This window comes from Colossoma macropomum, unplaced genomic scaffold, assembly GCF_904425465.1.
Source record: "Colossoma macropomum unplaced genomic scaffold, Colossoma_macropomum, whole genome shotgun sequence".
Classification (NCBI taxonomy): domain Eukaryota; kingdom Metazoa; phylum Chordata; class Actinopteri; order Characiformes; family Serrasalmidae; genus Colossoma; species Colossoma macropomum.
The window spans coordinates 15,220,332-15,237,623 of record NW_023494784.1 but is presented as its reverse complement, the minus strand read 5'-3'; the positions used below and the strand labels follow the sequence as shown (position 1 = coordinate 15,237,623).

Sequence of the window (17,292 nt, the reverse complement as noted above, 5' to 3'; positions counted from 1 at the left end):
GGTGGCGTTAAAACGCGCTGGAGGCTTTAAGTGAGTGAGCAGAGCTGGCGAACCACAGCACCGATGCAGGCATGTCGACAGCGGTGGAATTAGAAAAAAACAGAACTTCGAAGAACCGACACGCTTCTTTTTCAGAGGTCTGCTGCAGTGAGCATCGCCCGAACTGCACCGCTACACTGCTCACTGGAGTTAAGGTGAAAGCTAATGAAGCTAAAATGACACCACGCCTCGTGTAGGCTAACAACAACAACAACCACAACAACGGTAAAACCCTCCGGAGACGGTAGAAGAGCTCTGCGAGGACAGAGTCGACATGAGCTGTGGAGGAAGAACAGGAGCAGGGGAGAGATAGCAGGTACGATATACGTGCACTGCGTGAGTGTTTATGAGTGAATTTACACAGCCGTTTGTCGGACTGAGACCTCCGGTGGATGGTGGCGGTTGTTAGTGTTGGTGCTAGCTGGGGCACCTGTAGCCTGCCTGGGGGAGTCAACTTCCAGTCATTTAAGCCTGCATTTACCGCGACTGGAAACGGACGGAGAGAGAGGACGGATCAGCCAGGAGTGGAAAGGAGGGGGAGAGTCAAGGCTGTGTCTCTTTTCGCTTTAAATGTCTCTCTTTCGCTTTCTCTAGTTAACGCAGCCCGTAAATGCACTACACCGTGTAGTCGATATGTTACGTCAGGCCTGAAGCTCGCGTTCACATTTCATTAGTCTGTTAGTTGTTTGGTCTGTATGTGTGTATGTGGTGTTAATGTCGTGGATGACCCATTTGTATCCTGGCGTGACATTTTTTGCAGGGCATTCCCATAAAGAGCAAGTATAAAAGAAAGAATGTAAAAAATGCATCCGTGGTAGGAGGGTGACAGTTAAAAGGACGGGCGTGGTCACATTACACGTGGTGTGTACTGAGTTGCCCATAGGTGTGTCTGAGTCCAGGTAAGCTGTACTTAAGCTTTGCTGGGATTTGATAAACGGGTTTGTATGTTACAGGTGTGGCTTCCTGTGAATAGATTGTGATCACACTTTATTTAGAGAGTCCATTTCAGATTATCTACAGAAGATCGTGAATCGTAAACCAGTGAAAGTCATCTGATCATCAGCAGTGCTAGGGTTAGGTTTAGGATTAAGTTTTTGGTTGAAATGAAGGTAAGGATTAGGGTTAGAAGTAATAGAATCTATTACAGTTGACTCAAAAGTAGAGTTGCGCTGAATAGATATAAGACAAAACATCTAGAATGGACTCTCAGAATAAAGTGTAGCATTACATATAGATCTGGTCTGCAGTAACTGGCTTATTTTCCTAACTGAGCATTGTATAGCATGCATAATTTGAAACGCACACACACACATGCCTGTGTGAGGGAGGTTTTCAGCAGTCTGTCACTGGCTGGAATGAATGAGGCATCCGGCGGTACAGTGGAGGCACTCTTCTGTTTTATGGCCTACAGTGAATTGTGAGCATGTGATGTGTATATTTAGAGAAAAAAGAAAATCTCGCTCCTTCTCTCTTCCTGAGGGATTTGGGAGAGAAAGAGGAAGAGAGGCAGCCGGTAAGTTACAGCATGCCCGTCTATAGACAAACTTTGACCCCAAAACAAACCTCAACCTCCCATAACTCACTCAAACTCATGTTTCTCTCTCTCTCTTTCTCGCTCTCTCTTTCACTCTCTCTCTCTCTTTCTCTCTCTCTCTCTCTCTCTCTCTCTCTCTCTCTCTCATTCTTCCTCTCTGCTTCATGTCCTGACATGTCAGGAACGAGGAGGGGAGGAGATAAAGGAGAACAAGAAAAACCGGTGAGCAGCTGTGAGAGCCAGAGTGCTTATGTGTCTGAAAGAAGGAGGAGATTCCAATCCTGTCAGCCTAACCCATGAGACCTGCTGGGAGGACAGAAGGACACAGACGGACAGCCAGACATGAAGCAAAACAGTAAGAGAAACGCTGGAATTGAAGACCACTGGAAGCATTTTAAGGAAGGAGGGAAGAGGGACAAAGAGATCAGTATCTGAGATAAAGTAAGAGCTTGTGCTTTTTTTGTTTCGTTTTCTCTCTCTCTCTCTCTCTCTCTCTCTCTCTCTCTCTTTCTCTCAGTTCTGGCAGTTTTATTTGCACGACTATGTTAAGTACAATATTGCCAAAGCATAGGTAATTTCATGTATTTTTTAATGTTGATGAATAATAGAAACAGTAACTCCTTCACTCACTCTGCCTCAGTTTATGTTCTGGGGCAGGACATTGCACCAACTCATCTATAGAAAGTGAAGGCACTTTCATTCATTCATGTCATACAACTTCACACGCGCAGGCACCGTGTAATGTAGTAAGTTTACCTGTACAGTATCAGCTGGAACAGCAAGCTAGCTGCTCTGCAGAGCTTTGTGTACTTGTAGGTTTATGTGTGTTGTGTCCTTTCAACAGGCAACATGATGAGCCAAAATCCTAACAAAAGCAGAACCAAAATGCACCTGTAACCAGGAACCATCTGAGGACACTCTCGGATCCTTCACAACCAGGAAAAATCAACCTTTTCAGTTCAGCACAACTCCTCAGCACTGTATGATTCTCTATGCAAAAAGACTGAACCAATGGATGGTTGGATGATTCCAAAATGAACTCTTAACTCTTAGCAGTATCAATTGTGCTGCTCTTCTTGTAGCATGGAGCAAGGTCCATCATTCGCGAGGGCCATCATCACTCCATACCTCCGGTCCAGATGAGGGGCTCCAGCCCCAGCTTGCTGCGGGGCCGGCGGTTCCACTGTCGGGAATGGGCCCTGGAGAAGCTGAAGAGATGCCTGGAGGCGAGGGACGCCACCAAAGGGGCGCAGGACTCGACCCACTGCCCGCCCGGGGTTCTAGTGACTGGGGGTCAAGGCATGGGTAAGACGGCCCTCTGCACAGAGCTGGTGTGGCCTCAGTCAGAAGCGGGCAGAGCGGCAGGACTGGCATCACGGTGCCTGGCCTGGCACTACTGTCAGCAGGAGGATGCAGGCAGTGCAGAGGTTTGGAGGTTTGTTCTCGGGCTTGTGGAGCAGCTACGGGACAGTCCACTGCTAGCACCCAGCTACAGCCACATGTTAGCCAGCCCCTCTGTCGCTGCCAGCCTGGAGCCAATTCACTGCCAACGAGACCCCGATGACACTTTTAAAAGGTGAGTCCTTCAGATTAAAGCTTGAAATATTTGCCCTAACCTGTTGAGACTTTGTTTGGACATCTGTTCTCAAATGTTGGCCTGGTTCAGATTTCAAGATCAGGTTTCTCACAGCCCATATCCCACCTTTAATGGACTTTGGCCTGCATTTTTATCTCTGGTTTACATTTCCTTCCTACTTTATTTTGCTCTGTTTTCTCTCTACTTTTATTACATTCACATTTTTGATTGATTGGCAGCAAGGTCCACAAGGCCAATATGAACACTATACATTAGTTTAGGTAAATTAAATAAATGATGTAAAAGCTTTTAGGATGATGTTCAAAGTCATTGTTTAACAAATAAATTCTTTAAAGTGAAATTGAAACTTTATTTTTTGGACAAAATTTTGGATTCAGATTTAAAGTCTGGTGCTGGGCTGTATTTGGGTCCAGACCAAAATATCAGGCCTGGTTAAAATTGTACTTCATCTCTTTAAAGGGGCATTCTGGCATAACACTACAGTTTAATGTTATTTAATGTGGGGAAAAAATGTTATGCACTTATAGCTCAATTGTAATCTATAAGACTCAATAGTTTGATAGAATTCACAATTTTTTAAAGTTTGTTTCTGTTCATGAAAATCCTCTTATTACAATATTCAGCATGCATTATGCAACTACATCAAACCATTGAAAATCCTTGTTAAGTCAACCAGTGCTGATTGCCATTAGCCACTGATATATAGATTAAAAAATAAAACCAGGCTAACATTAGTATAACTTTTACCTTAGTTGTTAATCAAAATCATAAAGAGCACATTCTCTCTCTCTCTCTCTCTCTCTCTCTCTCTCTCTCTCTCTCTCTCATAAAACTGAGGGAGAAGACAAATTCCTTACCCTTGCTGCAAAAGAAAAGAGGCCAAACTGAATTAAAGTATTTAGATAGCCATGTAGTTAGCTTTTAACTTGTTGCCATATTCATCTGATGAGTAATTTGCCATTTAAATAGTCCATTCTCTCTATTATAGGGATGATTTGATGACATCTATTACAGTTATACAGCTGCCATAAGATATTTAGCTTCATAGCAGTGACACTAGTTGTCTGGCTTCCTTTTGCATTCACCAGCGAACCAAAAAAAAGAACAGCCTAGCCTCAAAGACATAAAATAAAAGCAGCTGTAGTTTTTCAACAGTTCCTCCCAACTTCAAGACACATCATCAGAATAGTTTTCACAGCTTTTGAATCAGAATATCTCACTCTGGAGACTACAACAGCACAGCTGTGGGATGTTGGTGAGCATGTTTGCAACAGATGTAGCGATGGTTACATTTTCCGTTGTCCGGAGTATCTGTTTAAGAAGTAAATGAACACTAATTATACACTTAACGAAAACCTCACTCTTTTTGTATTGTGTACCCATGTTTTTATGTGTCAGCATTTAGTCCTGTTTCTGAAACTGTCTTAGCTTAACTTGGGTTTATCATTAGACTCTGGCCCATTTGCACCACCTTAAGGATAAATCTTCTGATGGCAAAACACAAACACTTGTGTAAGTCGTCCTGGACAATGTCTCATGTTTAAGTTATGGGTGTTTTATGCCTTACACAGAAATCAACTCAATACATGTACTGACCCATTGCTCGTTTCTTGATGTTTGTCTTAATGCAGCAATTATCTCTGTAATAAGTTTCTGCTTTGCAGGCTTATTGACCTTTAACAGAGTCTTTTCCCCAACAGGCACTTCCCCCCGAGCACTCACTTATTATTTCATATCAGTGTTTTTTTTTTTCATTTTCAAGCTGTTCTGATATCTCTCTTTCATACTGCGCTTCTGTTTTAGCACACTAAATCCCTGCTGGACTCTTTGCTGTCTGCCTTTGAAAGGTCTCTCAGCATTTCATGTTTGCTCTGTTTTCCTGTGAGAAACCCTGATGTTTCACAGTTACACTCCGGCTCCAGCTAGCACACTCCCTTTGCAATTCCCTTTAGCTCCGCATGTAAAAGTACACTTTAAAGATCTCCCTAATGTTGCCTTTTCAACTAAACAATCCAAACACATCTTAATGTACTCTAGTTATTATTGCCATCAAGATCATGTTTTCCTAAATACTGTATGAAAAAAAGGAGAAGAGAGTTTGGTATTAGATAATCTGTCCCAGTGCTTGTTGATCCTTGGTCTCAGTCTTAAATCAGGGCTACTATATCTCACTGCGGTGTTCTTGTGTTTTACATCAGGGATCCACATATGGGGAAATAAAAGCTCGTGGTGTGCGTCTTCACATCAGAATGTCAAAAGCTGAAATGTTTTGTCTGCACTTAAGTGTACTGAAGCACCACCCTCTCCTGTGGCAATTTGTCGGTGGATCTGGGCTAAACCCTGTTTGTATTCACTTTTATCCTCCTCTCCTCTCTAACACCAAGCTGTCGTCTGGTACCCCCTGAAAGACGTTCTCTATGTCAAAGACAGGAAAGGGCTGATTGTTCGGCTTCCCTGGCACTTATATTTATTTATTTATCTCCCTCGACCCAATAATGCAGCCTATTCACGGCTATCACAATAGGCTTTGAATGGCATGAATGGCAGACGCTATTTATGACCCTTTTTAGTGGGGAGGGGGAGCAAAGACTGAAAAAATGTGCCCCTTCTGTGTTAGGTTGGGTCCAGTTGGTGAGGTCGCCAATCTGACAAGTCTCTTGCTGTTCTCTCTCTCTCTCTCTCTCTCTCTCTCTCTCTCTCTCTCTCTCTCTCTCTCTCTCTCTCTTTCTAGCGAGCCTTTGCTTGTTGCTAACATTAGCTTTCCCTGTTTGTTGACCACAGAGCTGAGGTACAGCCCCACATTCCACACACCCTACACACACAAACTGACAAAATACTGGGATGTTTTCTATTTAGCACAAGCAAGAAAACGTGTGTGTAAATGTGTAACAAGGGCTCAAAAGAAACCTCCACTGCATTTCATTTGGGTTTCTAGTCTTCTGCTGTATTTAAAAACAAACTCTCAGATGTACACAACTCATTATTAATACACGTTCGCTGCTTATTTAGCAATTTGGGAATCCTAATATATGTACAGATATGAGACCAGGTTGAGTTTGTTTCAGCTATAAACAGAGTTTGAATTGTGAGGACATTTGTTTTTGATTTACAAGCTTGAGTGTGCTATTGTCAAAACGGCATCACTCATCCAACTAGGACTAGCCCTGAGTTTATAGAAAAAGAACAAGGTCAGGGTATTAGATGTATCACTGTCATATCCAAAGCTTTGGAGTACTATGCAAAAGGTTGAGAGAACCCGTAATTTATTGAATTCCCGATAGCCAACAGCCATTGAGTACAAGTTTTTCAGGAGATATGTCTAAGAAGGTTAGATAAAAGATTGCATAAAAAGCTGGAAAAGTTAAAGGGAATGGGACTCCCAACAACCATTTAGCAACAAAAACAGTTCTCAGTAGCCTGGCTACCTCAGAGTCCAGACATAAACATCACTGAATGTGTTTGGGGTTACTTAGATTGTGAGAAGCATGAAATGCAACCAACTTCTAAGACCAGCTTTTAAAAATATTTCTGAAGGTTTCTTTGAAAAAAGTAGAAGCAAGTCTATTGAAAAGAATGGCAGCTGTAATAAAGGAAAAGGGTGGACACTAAAAATTCTGATATGATATTTAGTTGTTGAGGTTTCTGTGTAATTTTCTGTTGAACATATGTTTTCTGCCTTTTTTCCTGATTCTGAAAAATTAGTAACCTAATGGCTGTTTTGAATGAAAATAAAATAATTCTGGGGTGGTCTATGGCTTTTGCACAGTAATAAACATTAAAATTAAACTACTTTTCTTAGTTGAGTTGTTGTTCAAGGAACTAAAAGTAGTTCTTCTGTGGCATCGCAACATTTTGGAGTGTTTTACATCAATAGCTACATTTAGATCAACTTTCTGTGCAAAGTACAAGCACTAAAATGAAAATTCTTTATAAAATGTTTGCAATTTTTGCTGCAAAGCACCTTTTTAAACTGACTTTAGCAATGTAGTGCTTTATATATTGGCATTTCCACTTAACAAAAAAAATAAGGTAAATGTGTCACATGAAACTAAATATATGTGTAAAAACCTTATTTTCCTGAAAAGCACAATAGTTCAGGTTTCGACAAAACTTTTTTTTTCTGCTAAAATTAAAATGGACCAAAGTGTTGTCGACATTCATAAAATATTATACACAATTTCCATTTCCATAGCCTACACCAGCAAACTTAATGAAGCATCAAAACATTTTTCTAAAAAAATGCTTTGGATAGAAACGCTGCTGCTGATGGTACTGCAAGCCAAGTTGTCATGAATTTTGCTGGGACTGTGTTTGTAAGTATTTGTATGTGTTTGTCATGACTAGGTAAAAGAGTTTATATGAAACATTGAATTAGCAGTCAACGTTAAAGGTTCTGGCAGGGAGGTTTGGCAGTGCTGACCCATAAAAAATGAGTCCCTCTGTGTTTTGGGTGACAAGAACTGTAATTTACAATTGAATGTTCAAGCTCTCCAGTCACCTCATCTGCTCCACTGTCCAGCTGGAATATGTAAGGTCAACCACTCTGACTGTCCCTCTGAACCACAGCATGCTCAGGCCTCCCTCTCCCCAGTAGTAAACCAAAAGGTCATGCACTTAAGCAGCGCACCCAATCTTTACAGGGGTCAAGGTTCACCCACAGTCCATTGCCCTCTGCCATTTGGAGAAAGCAGCACAGGAAGTAGATTATAGGGTTTGTTAGCCTGGCTGTGTGGCATGTGTTGTTCTTATCAAATTATGAATGCACACACATTAGAGATAAGGGGCTGCCAAACTGTTGTAATGTTTATGATCATGGTTGCTTCTTCAGAGTCTAGGGGAGAATTTACAAAGCACGATTTCTCAGTTTCCAAAAAAAAAAAAACCTGTGCTTAAGGATACGTCTAATAGGAAAATAAACTGAGGGACATTTCTATTGTACAGTCCCCAACTTTGAGCTTAAGTTGGTTAACCTGCTTTGTGAAATACTCCCCAGGAGAAAAACACAAAGAGAGAACCAGCAAAAGCAGATGATGCGGTAAACTGCACAAAAAAGGTGCCACAAAGGGTTCTTTGAGGGATGCCACAGAAGAACCACCTTTTGATTCTTGATTGATGTTTGAAAGAGATTTGTGAGTGTGAAGAACGTCGTATAATGTAAAGGCTCTACATTTGCTTTTACATTAGCTGGAGTTTTTTTAAAAAGGTTTGCACAGTCGCACATCTTCGTAACAAAAATGGTTTTCTAAAGGACCATGCACTGAAAGATTTTTCAAGGACCCAAAAGTGGTTCCTCTACAGCATCGCACAGAGAACCCTTTTTGGCACCTTTGTTTTTGAGAGTTGTTCTGAGTTTACTTCTATAAATGCTGTTCGTTGTAAAACTTACTAGCGGCTAGGCTGCCTGGGCCCTGCTGACCTCATTTATCACTGACTGCTCATCATGAGTAACAAATGTTTTGTGGAGATGAAAGGCAAAGTTTGACTGGAGTAGATCAAATCCAACATGATTCATCTATAATTGCAGTGACTGAATGCTAATTACTATGCTTCTGGAGCATAGTTGTAAAGCGTTGTTGTCAAGTAAGTAGTGATAATTCGGCTAAGGATAAGTTGAGGATAGGCAGTGTGACCGAGGTGCAGTAATTCCATAGTTTCACCGTGACATGTTGAAGTGAGTAGTCAAGAGGGCTGCTGTATTTAAGGATCCCAAGCTTTGATCTGAGTGCTCTTATCTTTGGCACTTTTTGCAGTGTGAGTCTGATAAGGGAGCAGCATGCTCATTGGTGCTGTGCCAACATCTAGCTGTCTCCCAGTATGCATGAAGGCACAGGAAATCTCTGAGCTTCCATAGCACTGACTCACCGTGCCACATCAGCCACACCTCAGGCCAGAAGGAGGAGGATGAGACAAGTGGGAAGAGATTGCAAGCGTGAAGTAAGGAGACGTTGGAGGGCTGATAAATGTTGTTGAAGAAAAAGGAGGGCTGGTTTCATTCTAAATTTCAAAATGAATGAATTCCCGATTTGCCTTGTTCCTGCTCTGACGTGAATTCCATTCCTGCACGGTGGCATCTCATCTCTTTTCTGCTTCCTGTAATCATATAAAACTCTCCCCCTCCCGTGCTTTATTTCCCTCTCTGTCATCTCCCTCCTCTCCCCTACTTCCTTGTCGCTTACACTTCCTCATCTGTTTCTTTTGTTAGCCCCCCTCTTCCTCTCTCCCCTTCCTTCTCTCAATTGTCTCATTCGTTATTGCACCCTTCCCCCCTTCTTCATCAAATTAAAATTTTATATAACATAAAGTTACATTAGCCAATTCAGGAATCACGATTATACAAAGACCATAACTGTGCATAATAGGATGTCTGATAAGAATGTAGTGCAATTTTTAGCAGCTAACTTGGTGTTTTAAGTGTTCTCTGTAGTGTATGGGCGGAAGCTGTTTATTTCAAACATAAAATCTTAGTTGCGATCTTGGTTCTTGGTTATTCAGGAATTATTTATCCATGGTTATCTGATGTTGCTTGCTTCCTTTGGCACAGCAGACTCCAAAACTAAACGGCTGAAAACACTTTTTGATAGTCGTTATTAAGAGTGGATAACACAGCTTTGTTTGAAAAACCTTTATCTCTCTTTTCTTCCTTTAGAGCGGTCCTCGAGCCCCTGCTCTCCTTACCCTCTCCAGCTCAGAGCGTGTACATAGTGGTGGACTCTCTGGATGCTGGTTACAGTGGATATGTTGGGGCTGGTGAGGGGCTGACAACTGGGGCCATGGCCATTCAGAGTACTTCAATAGCAGATCTTCTCCTCAGGCACCTCCAGCTTTTCCCTCCCTGGATTCTCCTGGTCTGCTCTGCACGCAGACAGAACAAAGCTGTCTGCAAGATGTTCTCAGGTACACTAGTACATATATATTCCTGGAAACTATGCATGTTCAAACCAGGTTTATTATATCCAGTCCTGGGAACTATGAGTTCAAGCCAGATTCATTACACCCACTTGCTTCAAACTCACTGCAAGCAGAATATCATGTATAAAATGTAACATCTTTCTCATCATTCCATCACTGCTGTTCTTTTCTATGTTCAGAAAAGACAAAGCTTTGACAAGCTTTTGACATAAGACACAACATTAATGCAAAGTTGTCTGTAATGAACACGGTTCCATGTTTAAATCAAGAATGTTGGAATCCCTGAAGCAGTGTTTCAGTTTTCAGAGGGGCACAGAGTTTTGTCTTAATTAGTGGCATTGGAAATATTGAATGTCATTTGATGTTGCACTCTCAGGAAAGTAAGTCCACAATCATCAAAGCTAATTGGCCATAGGCTGTCAAGTATCTTTACTGACGATACGTACATGGATCACAGGGACTTTGTTCTGTGTTTGCAAACCCAACCACAGCAATAATTTAATATAAAGCACAGTCTTTCTTTTTTTCTTTTGTATTCTGTATTCTATTTTTTTCATGCTGTTTTCAGTGCATTCTCTATACATCTTTTACTCCTTTGTTCTCATCTGCTCACATTCTTTTAAATGAGTTGATCTGGTTTTAAGAGATGAGACCAACACACTCATTAAACTTTCCTATCAAAAAGATGGAACAAGAAGACACATGAGCTCTGTATGTTCTTAATCTGTTAAAAAAGATGTGCAAAGATTGTGTTTTAAGGTTATTGTAAAGTAGTCCTAAATATCCTTTCAGCCTGCAGCTGTCTTAGATTCTTCACTTAAAGTTTGCAGTTGCCTCAAAGGGATGGGTGGAGTTTTAAACCCTTCCCATTTGTAGTCAGTCTCAGGAAAAGAAAGAACTGGGAGGAAACTCAGCATGTTGCCCAGCTTTCTCTTTCATCATTCCTTTGTCCATACTTCCCCTCTGGTATTCTTTAAATTTTTTTGTCCTTCACTCTTAGATTTCATCTCTCTTGTCTTTGTTCTGCAGGGTTTCGGAAGCTGTGTATAGATGACTTGAGGAAACCTGCGGCAGTGCGGGATGTTCAGCATTACATTCTGCGGAGGCTGGATCAAGAGGGAGCACTGCGCCGGCAGCTCACGCCAGAGACAGCTGACATGCTTAACCTGCTGCACATTAAGAGTGGCGGCTGCTTCCTTTTCCTGGAGCGAGTGCTAGATGGTGTAGCATGTGGTCTGGTAGGACTGAGAGAGATCCGGGACATTCCAGGCACATTGAATGGTCTGTACCTGTGGCTTTGTCAGCGGCTCTTTCCCCGCAGGCTGTTTGTCCATGTTAGACCATTGCTCAACATTATGCTGGCCTCCCCACGACCTCTCACTCCTGAGAAGCTCTACAGTGCTGCACGTACCAGGGACAACTGTCTAGAACGTGAGGACTTCCACTCACTAATGCGTGCTTTGGCACCACTGATTGTGGATGGGCCTGAGGACAGTAAACTCCTATTCCATGGCAGCTTTGCAGAGTGGTTAACCGACGTGAAGTATTGCACACAGAAATTTCTGTGCAGCGTGAAGGATGGTCACCTTTCACTTGCCATGTACCTGTCACTGAGATCCCAAAGCCTTGGCACAGAGGAGGTATGCCAGCTGGGCCACCATCTCCTCAGCAGCGGAATCCATACTGGGGAGACATCTCTTCTTGCTTTGTGGATGATATGGAATGGTGTTCCCACTCTCAGAACTGGTTCTACTGACATCTCTCAGACCCTGAACACCCCAGTGTTGGTCCAACAGGATGTGCTGCAGCTTTTGATGAAGAGTGGAGTGTATCCTCCCACCTGTTCTCCAGACAATTGTGCTAGTGTAGGTGTGCAGTGTGTGGGTGGAGGAAGAGGAATAGTACGGCGGGCACTGCAGAGGGAAGACTCTGTGCGAGCACTTTTGGACAGTGGGGTCAGCGTGAACCGCACAGACCCATCAGATGGACGGACACTGCTGTCTACTGCGGCTCATGCAGGGCTTGTGGATGTCACTGCACTGCTGCTGTGTCGTGGGGCAGACCCTTCTCTCAGCGACCACCACGGTCAGACAGCCCTAACCCTTGCTGCCAGGCAGGGCCACATTAGTGTGCTGCAAATTCTGCTGGAGTGGGCTCAGGAACAGGGGTGTGACACTCCAGCTGTTCGAGCCCTGCTGGAGCATGTTGATAGTGAAGGATGGACTGCCCTGCGTTCAGCCGCGTGGGGTGGCCATAAAGAAGCTGTAAAGATGCTTCTTGAGGCACGAGCAGAAGTGGATGGTTGTGATCCAGATGGTCGCACAGCTTTGCGAGCTGCTGCTTGGGGGGGTCACGAGGAGGTCCTGATGACCCTCCTAAACCATGGTGCTAAAGTGGATCGCATGGACCACGAGGGGCGCACTCCACTCATTGCTGCTGCCTACATGGGCCATAAAGAAGCAGTAGAGATCCTGCTGAATGCAGGTGCAGAAGTGGACCTGGCAGATGGGGATGGGCGCACTGCTCTCTCAGTGGCTGCTCTGTGTGTGCCATCAGCAACAGGAGGGAGAGGACATGGAGAGGTCGTAAGTCTGCTGCTGGAAAGGGGTGCTGATCCAGAGCATAAGGACAGAGATGGGGTGACACCTTTACTGTTGGCCTCCTATGAGGGCCATGAGGAAGTAGTAGAGCTCCTCCTAGAAGCTGGGGCAGATGTCGACGAGAGTGCTGGAGTCTACCCTTCTGCAGTAACACCCCTCCTTGCAGCAGCAGCCATGGGGCATGCAGGCACAGTGAATCGCTTGCTATTCTGGGGGGCAGCGGTAGATGGCATTGATGGGGAAGGTCGCACAGCGCTTTGCTTGGCTGCAGCTAAGGGCAGTGTTGAGGTTGTGAGAGCTCTGCTGGACCGAGGGCTAGACGAGAATCACAAAGATGATCTAGGCTGGACGCCACTGCATGCAGCTGCCTGTGAGGGCCACAAGAGTGTCTGTGCTGTGCTAACCGAGCAAGGCAGCATGGCAAGGGTGAGTGAGTTGGACGTGGAAGGCCGGACTGCGCTCATTCTAGCAGCACAGGAGGGCCACTGCAGTACAGTAAGGCTCCTGCTAGACCGCAAATCACCTATTGATCATCGAGGGTATGATGGACACTCTGCTCTCAGTGCTGCTGCATTGCAGGGGCATACCGAAGTGGTAGAGCTGTTGCTTAGAAGGGGAGCTGACACTGATGTCCGAGATGCAGAGGGAAGACCTCTTCTTTATCTGCTAGTTCTAGAAGGTCGCTTGGATATTGCTACTCTGCTCATAGAGAAAGGGGGTGTCCCGCTGGAATCAAGAGATGTTGATGGGCGAACAGCACTGCATGTAGCAGCTTGGCAAGGTGACCTTGAAGGTATCAGCCTTTTGCTGAGACATGGTGCAGATCCAAATGCACTAGACTCCGAGGGTCGACCTCCACTGCACTCTGTGGCATGGAGGGGTCACACAACTGCAGGGAGACTGCTCCTCAGAGCCAGGGAGGTTAATGTTGATCTAGCCTGCAAAAAGCAAGGTGCCACAGCACTTAGCATCGCCTCTCAGGAGGGACATGCTGAAATTGTGGCCATGCTTCTGGAAAAAGGTGCAGATCCAGACCATGTGGATCATTATGGCCGTAGCCCAGTAAAAGTTGCAGGAAAGCGAGGTCTTTTCAACATCGTGCGTCTCCTGGAGAGCTATGGTGCAAAGCCATTCCCTGGACTCATACCACCCTCACCATGTGGGACTCCAGGCTCCTCCTCTCATTCATCCACAGTCAAGACTCAGACCTCTGTCTCTTCTGGAGAGGTGTGTGCCAATGGAGCCCCAACCACTTCTTCCACCTCATCAGCTTCTTTGTCAGCCTCTTGTTCCCCAGCCTCCACAGCTGAGAGATTCCACTCAACGCCTGGCTCTCAGACTTCCTCCTCCACATGCCACTCTCTGGCTACTGTGCAGACTGTCCCTGCCGACACCCTGAGCTTTACTCAGCAGATCCAGCAACACTCCCTTCCCCGTTGCCGCAGCAGGCCATCCACCCTGCCTCTGCCAGGCTCAAATGCTGCCAGCCTTCAGGGAAGTGCTGCCAGGAACAAGCAGAAGCTTGTCACCAAAATGAACCCTACTCATGCACAGTGCACCTTTCTTGGACTACAGGAATCAGATATGTCCCTTAAAGGGCTTGGGTCTCCAGAAGCTGGTGACTACCTCTTGAAATCCAAAACCCCTCAGTTTATTGAGGATGAGTTTGTAAAGAGCCCTCAGCAAGTTGGAAGTGGAGTAGACAAATGGAACTCAGTAATGGTGTCCTTGGGGTTGACGCCAAATCAAGAGGGGGCCATTAGACAGCCAAAAAGTAGAGAAACTCCACCTTTAGGGTATCCTCCTCTTCATCTCCAGTCCCATTCACAAAGAGATAACTGGACAGGCCTTCAAAAAACACCCCTTTCCTCAGCTTTTGACCACTCAGCCATGTCCCCACATAGTGCCTTACTCGAAGAGTCTGTGTTCAACATCACAACCACAGACCCCCAGCTCAACCTTAAACAGGCAATCAAATTGCAGTTTGAGGGACCAACCAGTGCAGCACTTTACAAGAGAGAAACACCACTCTAAGGTAATAGATTATGCTTAGACATATAAGAAGGCTACTTGTTCAGAGTGTGACATTCAACATGTTAAGAGTAATTACTAAGTGAAGAGTAAGAAATACTTTGTTCTTGGGTGTCTACTCTGCAGTTTAGTGGGAGAGAATGTCTGGAATGCTAATGACAACTTTGTTTCTTGTAGGCAACCCTTGGTGATTTGGAGCTCAAGGAGGGGAGGGTGGTGTGGATAATTGCAGCGTGTGAATCACTCAGGGTGGAGGGAAATGGTAGCTGAGATGCCACCACACTCTGACCTCTGACCTCCTGCAAGACCAGCGAAGCAGAAGGAACAAAGAGGAACCAAAGGACTTCAAAGGAGTAATGCTGTGTACATTCCGGACATTTTCTTTTACATCCCGTCAACATGGGGAACAGTTGTCTCCTTCTCTCTCTCACATACATATACACACGATCACAGGAAAATATTCTTACACAGGAACACACAGGTGGATTGCAGTGGTATACAGGAAAATGTTATAAAGCATAGGTAATTATGGAACACAATAAAAAGGACTATAATAAGTAGTAAAGGAGTTTGCAAGCACACATGCAACAGGGAGTCTTACAGGGGTTGTCAAAATTCTTGTTTCAGCTGGCACACACACACAGTGTGTTTGATGAAACTTTTGAGATGTTTTTCTAGTTTTGGAGGAAATTGACAGGCACAGAGAGAGAGAGGAGACAATGTATGTGACAGTAATGCTGTTTCTTCTAATCTTGGACCACTCGTTCATTTACCCTCTCTGGAATGCACCCCGGCATTGTGGTGCCCAGAGCCGGAAGGACTGCTGCCAAAAAGGGCTCATGCATCAACACATCACCAAAAACATAGCATTCTTAACTGTCCCTCAGAGGATTTTGTACTCCTTTTAGCAATTGTTTTGGTCATCAGTGATGACTATTTTTAAGAATATATGTTGGCTTTTTTCTCTTTTGTTTTGACTTTGCCAACATTGATGTTTCCATGCTGTATTGTTCATCAGCGTGTATTTATATGTTTTCAATTATTTACTCATTGTGATTCATGTTCTCTCTCCCCTAAACACTGACTCAGCACACCTGTCAGCTAATTACACTGCAATACTAAAAACAGAGGCTTTATTACATGGATGAAAAAAGACATAATGTAATGAGGAAGAGAGACTGTAGTTAGAGAACAAGAAAAAAGGCAACAAAGACATCAGATAGGTCTTGACATTTAAATAGTACATTTGAAGGATAATGGCCAGGGTCATAAATACTTGAGAGAGCCATAACAAAAAAAAGGATTCTAAATTCTGCCAGATGTAATTTACATTGTTTATAATGTTTTGTCTGTCACAGTTTAATGGGATTTCTTTAATTAAAATACATTTTTTACTCTAATTGTGATTGGTAAATGAGAAATAGATAATTATGTTCATAATTGTTCATAAGTGATTACCTTTTTAGTGGCCTGCTGTACAGGCTTATGACTGTAACAGAAGGGAACACTGAAAGAAACAAACCTTCACCTGTGGAAAATCTGCCTGGAGCTCAGGACACAATCGTTTCATCTCTTTTTTCTTACTCACACAGAGTAATTTAAGCAGGTTAGTTTGCTATGAACATGTTTTCTCAGTTCTGTGCAGAAAAAAAAAGTTGTTGAATATACACTATATGTCAAGAAATTTGTACACACCTGATCATCCAACATTTCATCAGGATATTAATAGGGAGATTTTGCTCCTTTTGCTGCAGCAACAGCCTACTAAGAAGGTATTGCAGTAGATGTGGTACTGTGAGGATGTGATTACATACAGCTATGAGAGACTTAGTGAGGTCAAGTACTGATGTTGGAATATTAGTTGCTCCATCACTCCAGGGAAAGCAGTTCCATTTCTAAACAGCTCAAAGCTGGGGGCTTTATAGCCCCCTAGCTAATGGTTAGCATTGGACATGGTGACTTTAGGCTCATGAGTGGCTGCTCTAGAGCAGTGTTTCTCAACTCTTGTCCTACAGGTCCACTGTCCTGGACATTTTAGTGCTTTCCCTGCCTTAATACAGCCATTTTAACTCAATAATTGGCTGTTAATGAGCTAGTTAGTTGGATCAGGTGTGTTGGAAGCAGGGAAAACACTAAAAAGTGCAGGGCAGTGGGCCTCCAGGACCAGGGTTGAGAAACGGTGCTCTAGACCAACATATTGTATTGTCAGTGCTTTTCTATGGTGATTATAGAAGCTGTGTGTGTATGATTAAACAGCTGTGTCAGCAATGGGTGCAAATTCATCTAACTGTATTAATTAGGAGTGATGTCTGGATACTTTTGGGTAGTGTGCTGGGGCTTGTTTCAGTACTTTTTAAAATATGCCCTAATAACTTCAACTCGTCACTTTGACGTGCATTACACCTACAATTGTACTCGTAGCACAAGGAAAGGACGGGACAGAGAGGAGTGGAACACTGTCGCCCTCAGCTGATTAGCTAAGGTAGTGTGCTAATCATCTAGCCTTGCAAACTTTGCAGTGTAAAACGTTTTTTTTAAACATAACATACATAAAATTTGTGAATAATTGCTTTGTTTGGCTA

General features: G+C 43.7%; 1 protein-coding gene across 2 annotated transcripts; it reads left to right on the top strand.

Annotated features, from left to right (window-relative positions):
• On the top strand, nucleotides 1-16,110 carry ankrd50l (ankyrin repeat domain 50-like). Of its 2 annotated transcripts, none has more exons than XM_036573621.1 (6): nucleotides 1-355; nucleotides 1,755-2,014; nucleotides 2,418-3,149; nucleotides 9,817-10,064; nucleotides 11,109-14,714; nucleotides 14,888-16,110. In XM_036573621.1, the coding sequence occupies exons 3-5, from the start codon at nucleotides 2,713-2,715 to the stop codon at nucleotides 14,711-14,713; spliced, it is 4,290 nt and encodes a 1,429-aa protein (XP_036429514.1). In that variant the 5' UTR covers nucleotides 1-355; nucleotides 1,755-2,014; nucleotides 2,418-2,712; the 3' UTR covers nucleotide 14,714; nucleotides 14,888-16,110. The 2 variants fall into 2 exon arrangements, with proteins under 2 accessions (XP_036429514.1, XP_036429594.1); XM_036573701.1 differs by lacking the exon at nucleotides 1-355 and adding an exon at nucleotides 362-1,552.
• The last annotated feature ends 1,182 nt before the right edge of the window (nucleotides 16,111-17,292 follow it).